At 42.5% G+C, this 14839-nt stretch overlaps 1 protein-coding gene across 1 annotated transcript in view; it reads right to left on the bottom strand.

The window, feature by feature from the left end:
- The window catches only part of foxp2 (forkhead box P2), a 104585-nt gene that overhangs the window by 26531 nt on the left and 63215 nt on the right, over window positions 1-14839 (bottom strand). The window contains exons 5-8 of the mRNA XM_040152158.1: window positions 13658-13747; window positions 4056-4193; window positions 2225-2314; window positions 105-285 (exon numbers count right to left, since the gene is read on the bottom strand). Of these exons, the coding sequence (XP_040008092.1) occupies window positions 105-285; window positions 2225-2314; window positions 4056-4193; window positions 13658-13747 (499 nt within the window). The remainder of the gene's footprint in view (window positions 1-104; window positions 286-2224; window positions 2315-4055; window positions 4194-13657; window positions 13748-14839) is intronic.

Genomic DNA, 14839 nt, shown 5'->3' on the forward strand with positions numbered 1-14839 from the left:
AAGTCACGTGAATCAGGATCAACACGACCACATCCAACACTTCCCTTTTCCTTCTTCCTCCCACCACTTTTCATCCCCTCCTCTGGTCCTCCCCCTCCTCTTACCTGGCGGGGGCAGGGTTTGTCCGGGAAGGGCGGCCTGGCCGGGAGCGGGCCCGGGCAGCGAGAGCAGGCCCTGCCTCTGCATGTTGAGCAGGTGCTGCTGCTGCTGGAGCTGCTGCATCTGCAGGAGTTGCTGCTGGAAGACGAGCTGCTGGGCGGCCAGCTGCTGCTGCTGCTGCTGTTGCTATAGAGAGAAGGAGGAGGAAGAGAGGAGCAAGAGAGGAGCGGAGAGGAGAGGAGGGAGGGAAAATTACAGACGAATTAACAACTGAGAGAGAGGGAGAGGAGCGAGAAGACGGAGCAGTGTTTGTGCTGTGTGTGTATGTGTGTGGAGAATCTCCACTCGCCTCCACCGTGACCTTAGCTATACCCCTCTGCTGCTTCTTCTGTCTCACTGCACGCTTTCCCTCTCCGTCTCTGACTGTGTTCACTTAGTCTTCCCTCCTGCTTTTTGGGCTGTTCCACGGTGCTGTTGCCTTCTCATCTCTTTGTGTGTGTCCATGAGAACACATACACAAATAGATACAAAGCTGTGCTGATACACCAGCTCTCAAGCCTGCCAGTGTATGGGGCTTGTGATTGTGTATGATACTAAGCCTCTAGTGTAATCCTCCATCCCACACCCCCTCCACCCCTGATAGTTAATTGTCTCGCCTTCACTGATGGTCTGTTACAGCTTATGTGGCCAGGGGGAGCTGGCAGAATGAGAGATTTACAGCATCACATGCGTGTGAATGCACAGACACAAATATAAACACACGCACATGCAAACACATGCACAACACCCCCCCCCTCCAGCCCCTTTCTGCTCTCCTCGCTGCCACACAGACTTGTTTATCGCTGGGCCAGACAGGCAATTGCGTAAGCCTGGTGCAAAACAACAACAAAAACAACAACAAAATGAAAAACATCAAGCTCAGTCACCGCAGCGAAACAATTTAAAAGAGGGAATGAATTTTAGGGAGAAACAAAAGCTTTGGATCTAAGCTGTAAAACTGTGCCATATCACATATGTCTATTTTAAATTATAAATCAGACAAAGAAAACTCAGAATTAAAATGTTACAATTATTACCTGAGTTTTTCAAATTATCTTCTCCTCTCCCTATACAGTACATGTCTATCTGCATGCAGCATGTCCTGCCCATATGTTTCTGTATGTTGATATCATGGTGGACCTGGAAAAGCACGGAGGTGGAGGGACGGGGAGTAGGGGGGGGTGAAACTTGTGATGCGCTCACTGGAAAACAGGCTGCATAATGGAGTGATGGTGGGAGGCAGTTTGCCCTCCCTACGCCTCCACCCTGCCTCAAGAGAAATAAGGGAGCAATTTCTATTCCATATTTGATGGCGGAGGCCCTGAAAAACTCTATTCACAAATCCAAACAGAAACAAAGCCGCCGGGAGGTCAGTTGCGGCTTCCTGTAGGGGCAGAATAATGGGCTGCTAGAGGAGACACTGAGAGGTGCAACACAGAGAGAGAGAAAAAAGAAGGACAGAGTTTGCATGTTTATGTGATACCTTTTTTTCTGATCAATTTAACTGCTACCACACACCAACATGGTTATGCAAGTGTGGCTAAGGTTGCCATGCTCTTCTCCTCCTCTGTGATAGCCAAAGAGAACAAGACAAAGCCCTGTCTCTCGACTGTCTGCCTGTCACTGTGATTTATGAGCGTCATATGCTGTAACTTTAGCAGTGCTGCATGTGTTTGCATGCCCATAGAAAAAGTTCATTATCAAGTTGGACTCAGGACTCTTTGTCTCTGGTCTCCGTTCCATAAATTAGTGATTGTGTATGAGTATGTGCATATTAATAGTGTTTGTCATCGTCAAAGTTCATTAATGGAGTCATTCCCAGGAACACCTGCAAAAGTATAGTTGGTGTTGTGTTAGAGGGTTAGTTACTACTGACTAACTTCTTTACTACCAAAAAATAACCAGTTTAATTAGTTTAATTCCAAAAAGGGCTTCATTTTAAACATGCATATACCCTACATTTACAGCCACTCCCCTGTTTCTACTGATGTAGGAGTCCAATGTTCTCTTTTAGTCATTTACATCTTTGATTGTGTGAGGAAACTATAGGTGGTGTAAATACAGTATGTGCATGTGGTGCACCTACCTCTTTAGCCTGCTTGCCAGGGTGTTGCTGCTGGAGAAGCTGCAGATGAAGCTGCTCCTGTTGTTTCTTATAAAACTCCTGCAGGTGTTGCTGTGCACACACATTCACACATACCCACAGAAAGAGGTACACGGTAAGATTGAGAAAATACACACAAATTTGTCTAAGTGCCCATATGTAATTTTTTCTTTAATATAACCCTAAATAACTCAATAGTATTTAAAGGCTATGGCTTCAGTTTCTTTTCAATGTTCTAAATGATATACCTCAGACTTTATGTCATTTTGGGCATGTTTAACTAATCGTAATTTATTTAAAAGCAAAACTATAAAAAAATATATCCCTTAAAAATAAATAGACCTTTTCTCTTACTCTTGCCTGCACTTCTTCAGCTCCAGCTGTACTTCACATGTTGGTTATGCAGAAACGGTTGTACGTTATAAACAATATATTTTACAACTTTTGGCATTTGCTGTCTTTCACAGTCTTCTCCATATGGACTTTTAATAATCCCACAGTTCTGTAGGGGGCAACAATTCATCAAATTAACTATGCATTTGGCTGCCAGAGTGCTCTGACTTCCTTTGGAGTGGCTGAAACAAACAGACTGAAACCTCTCAGGAACAGATTCATGCCACTCAACTGATTCCTTTAACACACAGGCTATGACAGCTATTTAAAAGATGGTTTTAGTTTTATTTCATGCAAACTTCACATGGCTGTTTGGCCTGAAGGAGAAGTCCATGAAGCAGGCTACTGGAATGAATGGTCCAGTTCTTTGCTAATGGCCATAGAAATATCCACAAGATTTAACAGACATTAATAATAAAAATGAATAGGAGCCCTAGGAGCAATTGAAAAATATTTTGACACTTGGTGTAGTCAGTTACTCAACTATCAACCACAGAACTTTGCTCTACGCTGACTGAAGACAGGTTTTGATCTTGTGATTCCCTAATTCCCATTTATTGTTCCATATGACAAATTACATTCAATATGATAAACTTAGCTATGCTGAGAATGACCACATGTAAAATTTGAAGGGCCTTGATGCCTCTGTGAAATTGTACTGAAACCAAATCTAGAGTCTCAGCACTCTTAATGAAGAGGAATAATCAGGATGACTGACATTCTTAATTAAACAATTCTCTTTCCCTTAATCAAATCTATGAATGAGAAATGTATTTCAACTCTGACACGAGACTTTGCCAAGTGTGTGCTTTCTCAAGCTAATTCCAAATATTACATCATCCATCACCTATCATTCAGCTACTAGTGTTCAAGCCACATGTGTCCTACTCTCTCAGTCCCTGATGGATGCTTGTCAGGGAATTGAACCAGCGACACACTAGAGACAGTTAATTAGAGGTGACATGAACAAGTGCGTCAATTTCAGATTCCTCTTGGTAAGCGTGTCAAGGACACTGGGCTGTGGTGAGTTGGCATGAGCGATTGGTGGCTGGGATACAAAGGCGGAGCAGTGACTCAGTGATGTGTGGGGGTGTATGTGTGTGTTTTTGCGTATGTCTGCACACAAACCAAACAGTAATGCCTCTTTTAGGTATAGATTTGGATGTGTGTAGTTACTATTGTATATGGTTATGTATATGTGTATATGTGTGTGTAAGAGTGGTTAATTGTGTATAATTCTAGGCTTCTGTTCGTGCATCTAGATCACTATGTCTTTTTCTGCATCTACAGCATATCAGCTCATTGCTGATGGGGCACGGCCTGCATCTAGGCGTGTGTGCCTCTGCATGCGCCAGAGGGTTTGTGCCTAAATATTTGTCTAGGTGTGTACGCATTTAGGTGTCAGTGTGTATGTGTGTACCTGCTGTAGCATAACAGCCTGCTGCTGCTGGAGCAGGGCCTGGAGCTGCTGGGGGGAAAGCACCTGCTGCTGGAGGATCTGCTGCATCTGTTGCGGCGTGATCACCTGGGGACTCATCATGGCCACTGACACTGGAACCTGGACAGGGAGGATGAGAGAGGAAGGGGTGAAATGAGAGACAGAAAAGCGAGAGAAAGTAAGAAACAGGTAGAAAGAGGGGTGATGAACAGGATTGGGTACAAACAAGAGGTATAAGATGTAAAGTGGGTAAGAAAATTGAGAAAGGACAGGAGAGACAAGTAAACAGAACATATGAGCGAAATGGATGGAGGGATGAGAAAGTTAGAAAAATAGAGCATCAGAGACGTGCGTCAGGCCTACTGTCATGGATCTACTGGGAGTGTGGTAATTGGTGACTGAGAGGTAGGGAGAGCAGGCCTCCCATGGCCGTGACGCTTGGCAGCCTAGAGGAGATGCTGAAGGACAGATGGGTGCTGTGCCTTTGTATTGCTCATCTTATTTTCCTGCCTCCACCCCACTGGGAAAAGTAAGGGATTTAAATAGACGTAGACCTTAATTAGCAAGACCCTTGAACTCCCCCACTTTAGCATGCCTATCAGTGCTGCTATTGTAAAACAGCGTGAAAATGCACAACTCTAAAGTTGATTAAAACTACACAGATGAAGTGGACACATGGCAGGCACAATCAGTGTGATGTGGTGGGTCGTGGCTGGGAGGTTGGGGGTTCACCCTAAGCAATATTTTTATGTTGGAAGGGATGGAAATATGGATTAAAAAAAACAAGACATGAACACCTCTGCTTTTGTAGTAGGGACATCTTTTTTTTTTTTTTCTAGATGCCCTCTGCAGTAAACAAGTTTGTCAAGTTCTATATTTTCAAAAAAGCACAGCTGTTCTTTGCTTTCTGCTGACATGCCATTTTTAAAAATTCATGTAATTTTTCATCTGATAATCATAAAAAAACGAGCCTTCAAACTGCAGTAGAAGAACTTCACCAAAACAAAACAAGGACACATATCCTATATTTCCGCCAAATTCTTCTAAGACGGCAGCGAAAGCGACTTCTGAGGCATCAGATCAATAGAAATAGATGCGTTTTTCTGCGGTCTTTGATTGTGAGCACACATTTTAACAGGGGAGTGTGGGCTAGCAGTCATATTACGCAGTTTCAGCTTCTTGTGGCTGCTTAAAAACTGAACAACTTTTGTGGAGAAAGACAACACTTTTGAACTGTGTTTCCTTTTGAGCTATAGAAAATAAAATCAACACCTAGTGAATGAATTAGTATCCAACACACTGCAACAACACAATGGTTCACACTAGTTGATTCTCCTTGACTGAATAAGAGTTATATACACACACTTTACCAGACTGGAGTGACTCAAATCACCTCTTCCTTTCCTATATGACCTTTAAAATGTAATGTAATCAGCTTAGACACAAAAATAATTAGATGTTTCTAGCACAACATTGTACTAATGAAACATTTTTTTAGGGCTGGATTCTGCATCTTGTCAACAAAGATTCTTGACAGACAAGCTTTATGGTACTATAACACAATTAAAATGTCAACATGTAGAAACACCTTCACTGACGCTAATTGCTACAGTGTTTGGCATAGAGCTGCCATGACAGTAACTAGCCTATATGGTGTGTCAAGGGGCCAATAAGACATCCCTGTCCTCATCGCCAGCTAATCAAGCTGCCTTGATTACTTTCCATGCATGTCTCTTCACACTCCCTCCTTCTCTCTCTTCTTCTCTCTCTGTCAGGCCTTGACACGTCCTTGTTTAGCTCTCCTCTCCTCAACGCCTACCCCCCACCCCAGGTTTTCCCCCCTCTTTGATTAGCCGAGACATTTGCATGGTCACTACACATTTTTCATTTTAGAAGTCATTATGCATTAGTGGCTCCTGATCGCCCGCCTTGACTAATCCTGATGAACTGAAAATCACAGCTGAAGGTCAACTTCCAGCCGGCCCTGCTGCACATTCATATTCATATTCAAACAAATCCTGCCTCCATTGTTCATTAGGGTCTTAGAGAGAAGGGACTCCATCTAAGGTGGAAGAGGTGGAGGAGGAGGAGGAGGATGTTGTGGTACATCTCTTTTCTTCTCTGGACTCCTCAATGCAAGAGCGCCAAAAGAAAATGCATTCACAATAAACGAGGTGCTGAACAAAAGCCGTCAAAAGTTGCAAATTAAACAGTCTGTCTGTAATTATGCAAATGCTTTGCTTACAGCTTCAATGCTATTAACCCTTGAAGATACATTTGCAAGGTAAGTAATTACCCCTACAGTCATTCCTGGTTTTGTGTTGGATGCCATGACAATGGGACAAGTGCAGCTGAGAAACAACATGAGAGGCGCAATCATTAAGACTATTAATTGGATGCTGGCTCAAAGATGTTTTGGTTCACAAAAGGGATCCAGACTTAGACATGTAGGATTCAACACAAATGTATTCGCATCTATATGTAAAGTGGAATTAAATATAAATTCTAAGAACAGGTTCTTTGTTGTGTACGTGGTGAAATATAAGCACTCGATGTCAGGTAACTGGAAATTAATAATGCAGTATTTCAGCAACAAAAAATACAACCAAAAAATACTTCGACAAAGAACAGCATAAAAAAATAAAATAAAATCAAAACAGCAAACAACCAGGTTATGAAAAGTTCCTCTTACACTTTCATTAGCTTTTTGGAGATGTAATGGGTGATAATAATCTTCATTTCACGACTGCTCCAAACAAAAAGAGGGGAAGAAAAAGGGAGAAAAGGCAGGAGGAAGAAACAGAGGGGAGAAAAGGCACTGGCCCACGTCCATTGTGAAGTGCAGCATAATGCTTATTCCAGCATTTAACTGCATGCTTTTCTGCTTGACGTATCAGAAGCTCCAAGATGAAAGCAGATAAGTAATTGCTCTCCTGGTTCTTATTCTTCACTGACAACCCATAAATTTAATTTAACACACACGTTCATTTACATTTTCGAGTATATGACATGATAATTGCAGGAATATAACACCTCCATTCTGCAGGATACTGCACGAGGGCTTGATTGACATGAGCAGTGAATTGAAAGGAACAGGAGGCTGAATTGCTTCTCCCAGAAATGATTTTGCCACGAAGGGATAAAATTAATGAGCATTTACTAGACGATGGCAGTGGCATAAACATCCACATACCGTGAATAGACTCTCTTTCATAGAAGAGGAGCCATGATATCCAATTGGGCTATGCCTGTGTTTCTCTGTAATCCAAAAGGATATATTTCTAGAACGGGTGCACAAAAAATATTAATGGGATTTATTCAATTGTTTGAAATTAACTGCAGCTGATGTGGCCACTGGGGACCTTAATAACAGAAAAGGTGCTTCTCCTGCTTTTAATGGTGCGAATTTGGTTAGAAAAGAGTAGCTTCCAAATGAGTTTTGGAATGTCTCTCCTTGCTTTTTTCAAGACAAATGCTTGTTTTAAACTGTGCCCCCCATTTGAACCCCTATTTGTTTATGTCCCTTGTCTTAAAGTGAACGATGAGCTGTATTGAAATGAACTTTGAAGCCATGTGGTTTGCCCTCAGAGTTGGAAAGCAAAACAAAGGACCTTTAAATTGGCTCCTGATGTGAAAACACTGGTGGGACCCTCACCAGAACAAGTAGTTCATTACACCACTCTTGTCACACCCGCAGCCTGTAACCAGCCTCTCCAATGCGTCGCAAAAGGTCAAGCTCTTTTGCAGAAAACTCAGGTATCTCTTCCAGGCAAAGCTGGCACCCAAGTCCCTTGTTATGTTTTATTTAATTGGGCATTCTGGCATTAAATGCAAAACACCACATCTTTACTGCATGGTGCTCTATGGCTGGCTAACATAGCTGTCAGCCTCTAACTAACCAGACCAATGGGCAAATGCACTTCAAGCAATTACACCCACTCTACTGTGTGGTGCTTTATCTTTACAGCAATGAGTTTTTATGAGTGAACTCAAATTACCTAAAGCAGGAGATAAGTGGTGTATCAGAGTTCTAACTTAAACAATTAAAGTTCAGCAAGAGGAATTCCTTTTATTCGATTTCCTTCCATACAATTCACTTAGCAGTAATAAGCAGGGGGAAACTGGTGATTACATGTCGGCCGTAAACATTAGTGAACATGGGGCAGTTATCAACGACAGAGGTTGTTCCTGTAGCACTGGACAGGGGACTGAGCTGCGCTGCAGACACAGCTAAGATAAATGCAATAAAAAATGGAAGGGTCCTAGTCAGTAATTGCTGTGGATCCTTGGCAGAGAGAGTCAGTGCTAATTAAGCCACTAGCTTCATTTTACAAACAGAAAGAAATCATGAAAAAAAAAAAAAGGGAGAAACCTCTCCACTGCCACCCCCCGTTCCCTATTTCATCTCAATGTCCCGAGCATCCCAGGGGGTGCAGGGCCCTAACTCAGACCCCCCTTGTAGCTTGTGGACTTCTGACCTCTCAGCTCCCTCTCAGCTGACACTGCTCATTTACTAGCCAATTACTGCCAAATGTGGCCGCATGATTATTGATAGCTAGGACTCTCCAGTTGAGGACCACCAAGTCTACAGGGCAGCTGGCCCGGCAAGTGCCTCACTCTGAAGTTCAAGTCTGTGGTATGCAAGACGTACATGTGTTTACTATGTAAAAATCACACACGCATGCATGTGAGCCACACTCACTCAAATGCATGTCGTGTTTTCAACTTAGGGAGATCAATACTAAAGACTGTAAGGACTGAAGCTAAGTAGATTACTATATGTTTTCCTAAACCAGTTTCCATAGCAGTGTGGCAGCATTGCATGGGAAGTGCAATTTATCATAACATAAAGACCCATCAAGTAAAAGCCTTTAATAAAAAGCCTGAGGAGATTGAGACAAGCTTAGCACAATTTCCATATTGATTTATCTCTACATGCAGATAATCATTGATTAAGCCTCTCGAATGTAGTGTACACCAGCGTAGCTGTGTGACATAGCTTGTGCACATTGTTTGTGTTATCAGTACAAATTGTCACACCTTTATCATTAAACTGGCACAATTCACTCCCGACTGATGCCTCCCTGCAGGTGTACATATTTCAAGAGTAAACGGGGGCGACAGTTAGAGGGGGGGAGTGAGAGGGAGAGAATTGAAAAAGAAAGTGCAGAGAGAGGAGAGCACTGAAATAGAAAGAAAGTGAGAGAGAGCACAAGTGAGAGAGGTTGGGGGGGGGGGCACTTCCCTCTGATGTTACAGGTAATATGGCCTCCACTGGATCAGCCTCTTCATCAGTGACACACAGTAAATTACAAGTGCTTCAAGCAGCTCAGTGAATTATAGTTCATCACTTGGAAAGGCTTTCCCCCTCACCACCGGGGCCCAGGCGTATCAGATCTGCCGGTTAGGATCCAATTAACACCCTGGCCAGAATCATCAGATTGCATGTGTAAGGGCTGGTATAACTCGTTTATTGCACCCATGTATCTTCTGTCACAAGGTAAATTTGTTGCTGCTACATCAAAGGTCTGAGCTACTTTTTTTTTTATCCCTCCCTCCCTCTCACTTTCTCTTGATCCCCCAAACTCAGCTACCTAGCCTTGGGGTTGCATTTCAACTTCTTTTGCATCACAATGATGAACCTGCTCTGTCCTCGCAATTTAGCAATCTTGTCCTGTAGGTGTTGTAAATGCAGGAAAAAAGAGAGGTAGGGAGAGAGATGGGGAGTGAAAAAAATCTTGTTTTCTGGTTACAAAAGCAGTAACCAAGGGTGTTTGACTTAAAATGTGCTGACGTTTTTTTTTCTTTTTCTCTCATAGAGTCAACAGAAGTTTTCCTCATGAATAACATAATATTTTCCCCCTCTCTTTTTTCCCTTCGCTGTGATAATTTTTCTCTATTTTCAGATCCAACCAGAGGGGATGCAGTGGAAAGTTATATCCATAAATGTAAATGTGAACTACCATTCTTTAGCCACACACGCTGGAGTCAGCTAAGCTATACTCAAGCCTAGCGTCACGGCCCTTTTCCCTGCATGTGTGTGTGTGTGTGTGTTCCGGATGAACGCCAATAAGCAGATGAGAGCTGCTATCGAGATAATATTGGCCGAGTGGTGAGACATGTGGACCTGACCTTTAAAAGTGTGACACTTCTTGGGACGGCCCAGCGCCCGCAGCGAATGTGACTGGCCTGGGTAGGAAGCTATAGCATTTACAGAACCAAGGCTAAATCTCATCCCATCCATAAACCAACCATAAAACCTTAAATATTTTCAGTCTTACTTAGAGTGGATTATGCACAGATGGGATGGAGGTTATTAGTCTTGTAAAAAGGTATTCACAACTTGATAGTGTCTTGACTTGGGGTAATCTCTCAGGTTTTGTATGGTTAAGAATTGGACATTAACTGTAGGGAGGAAGGGTCAGGGAGTACCTTCACACTGTTAAACCCTGATGAGAGAGGGTTAGGGGGTCATTCTAGCTGTTTTATACGTGCCATCTGACATACAGAGGTGGTGGCTCTGTCACAATGACTGGAATTTTAGCATCTGCTACCGTTCGTTTTTTGGGAATTCTAGGAAATCTTGAGCTGTTCTTCCAATCCATCAAGTGTTAGGCTGCTTGAAGTCCAGCTCTGCCCTGTTCCTTATCAATAATGACCAGTAGAACCACTAAGAAACAACTCGACAAAGTAACTTCTGGCAATGTAAGAACCTTATGCAAGTGTCATTGTGCTTGTGTTTGTGTATGAGTGCAGGCTGTGTGAAGATGCATTATACACGTGTGTGTCGAGTGAAACAACTGTCAGATTCATAGGCCTCTGTAATCCTCTTCGCCTCTCCTTGTCCGCGTTTCTTTATTTGTATTCCAAATGTCAGTGTATAAATGCCTTTCAGAGGGGGGATATTGCCACAGAGAAGAGGAGAGAGGGGAGAGAGGGGCAGAGGAGAATAGAGCAGAGAAGAGAGGGTGTCGTGTGCCTTGGGAGAGCCGTGTAAGCAGCATGGTGGAGGCAAGGGGATTTACAGGGAGAAATAGGTGTTTATTGAGTACTCCCGTGGGCTTACTGTGTAATAATAGACCTGTCACATTACGCAAATGTGGAGAAGCAGCTTGTGTGTGTGTTTGTATGTGTGTTTGTGGGACTGTTTTTTTTTTGTTTTTTTTTTTACATGTGTATGTGCGTGCATGTGTATGCCAGAGCTGCCTGCCTCCGCATCATCAACTCCTGAGAAGCAGCGATGAGCGAGCGGAGAGAATTAGTCAGGCGAGAGCCTTTAGCCGCTAATACACGTAATTAAAACTGCAAGCTGAGGCACTTAGATGCTTGTGTACTAAATAATTTACATGCCATGATCTATGGATCATTTCCTGCTCTTAAATACCAAAGATGGGGGAACAAGAGAAAAAAAGACTGACAGAGGATTTATCAGTATCTCTGCCATAAGCAGGATGTCATGGTAATATTAATCCTTTTCCCACTTTCTACTTTGCTAATCATACAAGGGGATCAATCCGCGTGATTCCTCCAGTGGAAAACATGTAGCTTGATTGTCACTGACTCTTATCGCACCATGAAGCTAATAAAATAATGCACTATAGCACCCATTGTGGCCCCATAATCCAGGTAAATAATGCAGCTTTATTGGGTAAACTCCCTCAGGACAAGAATAAAAGAAAAAAAAAAAACATGGTACTGACAGGGGGAAAAAATAGAACAATAAGAATAGCAAAACAAGGGTTTTTAATCAAGTAAGCGTCTCTACCGCTTTATAGTGATATTTGCACAATGGAGTATTACAGATAAAATGTCATTTGAAATGAACTGATTCAAGGGCACACAGCAGCACATTTCCACCGTAAAAATGATCTTGAACCAGGAGGCAGCAAGCCCTGTTTGTCCCGGTGTTTATCACTGGGATAGTCAGCTATGATGCTCTGCATGAAGACTTTTTGGAACAAAGAGGTAACAATGTTATAATAGATGTTAATAAAGGCTGGATCAACAGATGGATTAGTTGGGAGCTGAGGATGGGCTAATCGGCAGGCCCTCCGATTCATACTGATTCATATTGCCAACTGGAAGCAAGAATGGAGTAAGCAAATGTAAATATTCAATATTTACCATCTGCTGGTGTTATTAGAGGCAGGGACTTGGACATGGGCTGACGGTTATCATGCACCCGCACTGCTCTCTTTCAATATTGTTCTTCCTGCCATGTATGTATTGCACTTGGTGACTATGGAGGCATTTGTAGATCAGGATCCCATTTGTCTGAATCTATTCGCTTTGGCATACAGAAGCTCAAACAGAGGAAGCGCAATAAGCTGCAGAGAGCGTTTGTTTGATAAAAAATAATTTTTTTCCCCACAGTTAAATAAATAAAAAATATATACTCAAATAAACAAACAGCCTTTAAAATATGTTTATAAATCTGATGCCCTTGTGTGTGAAAATACTCACAATATTAACGCTCTTGATGAGGTTGAATTATTTAAAAGCAAAAGCACGACTGAGTCTTTGCCAACCTTATCTCTCCGCCAGTACGTAATTAGGTACACAGGGTGTGACTCCAATTGAAGGTGTCGCCATTGTTAGACTGTGAAAATATCAACGGGTGAGGTTAACGCCAATTTCCCTGTCATTAATGAGATGCACAGAGCTTCTAATGAGGTAAACCATTGCTCCTTGATATTACTTATTAGCCGAGTGGAGGCCACAAACTCCCACACTTCAATTTCAAATGGCTAAAAATAAATTAAATAAAAAATACTAATAATAAAAACATGGAGCAGATGTCAAGGGGCCTTACATAATTTGAGGCAGGAAAACGAACTGTCTCGTTGACTTAAACGAGCAGAATGAAAAGACTCGCCAGTGTGAAAAAAAACTTAACACCAGGAAGAAAGAAGATCACAGGCAATGTGTTCATGTGTATATATCTGTGAGTGTGTGGTCAGCGTGAGTTTGTTCGTGTGTGTGTGTGTGTGTGTGCGCATATGTGTACAAGTGTGACCTTTTCTGAATCACTGACAACAGAAATAGACAGCTCTATGAATCAATAAGGTAAATTAGCGTCGAAGAGTGGAATTGACAGGCAGTTAAAATTAGCTGTCTGTGTAACCCACTAGTCGGGCTGACATGTCTTTGCAAATAATTACTAACCTCTGGATATTCCGTGTCAACATCACTATGGATCTAGTTAGAAAAGCATACAGTTAAAAATGTCGTCCAATTTGTCATCCTACCATATAACCTTTGGATATACTTGAAATATTAATTATTGATCAGTTTGATGGACAATATACATCAAATGTTTCTGGACCATAAAACGTATACTTGAAAATGGACAGATGCCTATGGATAAAACTTTGCTCTCTGAGATCTGTCTCTGTTGTGTTTTTTCCTGTGTCTATGTGACGCTTAGCTTCCTGGGGACCGGCTTGTCCAGCTTTAGGATTCCAATGACAGGTCCGAGGATTGCGTTGACAAATCAAACACACTTGTGGAACAGAGGAAATCTTCTTTTCGGAGGAGCATGTATTATGGATGGACTTAAGAGATTAGATGGGGAGCTGCTTTACCTGCAGTGGACGCTGCTTGTCCTGGCTCTTTGGAGATTTCAGGCCACTGCCTGGCTGCTGCAAGAGTAATTGCCTTGCTGCTTGTAGGGCCTGGGAAGAAAAGAACACAAGACAAAGGACAGTGTGAAAAAAGAGAGAAAGAAGGATTTCCTGAAACTGACAGCAGAGATAATTCAAATTTCAAGGGGCAAAACAGTCATCTCTGACTGAAAACCCTGTCAAATATCATCTGGTATTTTCCGCAACACATTCTGATGTGGTTAACACTACGTTGGAGATACGTTTTTGTAACAATTCACAGAGCTGTGATCAAGGATAAATACAGTTTCTCTAGAGCACCCCTGAAGAGGAGGGTGGTGGGGATGGTGGGCAGAAAAAAAAGGCAGAGCGTCAGTAGAATTGACCTGTCTAGTGTGTGCTCAACTGAAATACCCACTTCTCTCTGCAAATTACTGCCACATTTGCATATTCATAATATCAATTTGAAGTAGAGGCAGCACCATGTGAAGTGTCTCTGGGACCTGTAATTAAAGTTGACTAAATCAACATCAGATTACATTTGAAGTGAATTAACTAGCAGCCCAGGTTTTAGACTATGCATTATGGGTGCTTATGAGCAGTGGATGGGTGACAGATAGATAGAAAGATAGGTAGGTATATAGATAAAGAGAGACCCTTCCCTACCTGATCAATTTAGTTCACAGCTGTTTACACATGGCATGAAGAATTAGAAAAATCATATTTAGAAATTGTAAAATTTGTCATCAACACCCTTTTATGTGTTTGCCAGACATTGGGATGATAAGAATCAGAGAAGCTGAGATGTAGTGTAATTTATTTCTCTAGGGTTTGATGGGATTACAGATCTCCTCCCGCCTGGCTGTGTATACTGACTGTGTGTGACGAGCAAGCGCCAGCTTCACAGGTACGGTGGCAGCTGGGCTAGCAGCTTCACTCCAGTTCTTCAAGAGCAGATGGATGAAAGAGTCTGGCAGAAAAGAACATTGTGCACAGCTGCTACTACGGCTGCTGCTCCACACAGCCGTATACCTTGTATTCTTTAGGCCCACAAGCATCAAGTGGGAGAGGAGGGGGAAAAAACATGCGCGTGCGCGCGCACACACACACGCACGCACACACGCACGCGCACACACACACACACCACAACAACTTCACAGGTGT

This window comes from Xiphias gladius, chromosome 2 (genome assembly GCF_016859285.1).
Source record: "Xiphias gladius isolate SHS-SW01 ecotype Sanya breed wild chromosome 2, ASM1685928v1, whole genome shotgun sequence".
Classification (NCBI taxonomy): Eukaryota; Metazoa; Chordata; class Actinopteri; order Istiophoriformes; family Xiphiidae; genus Xiphias; species Xiphias gladius.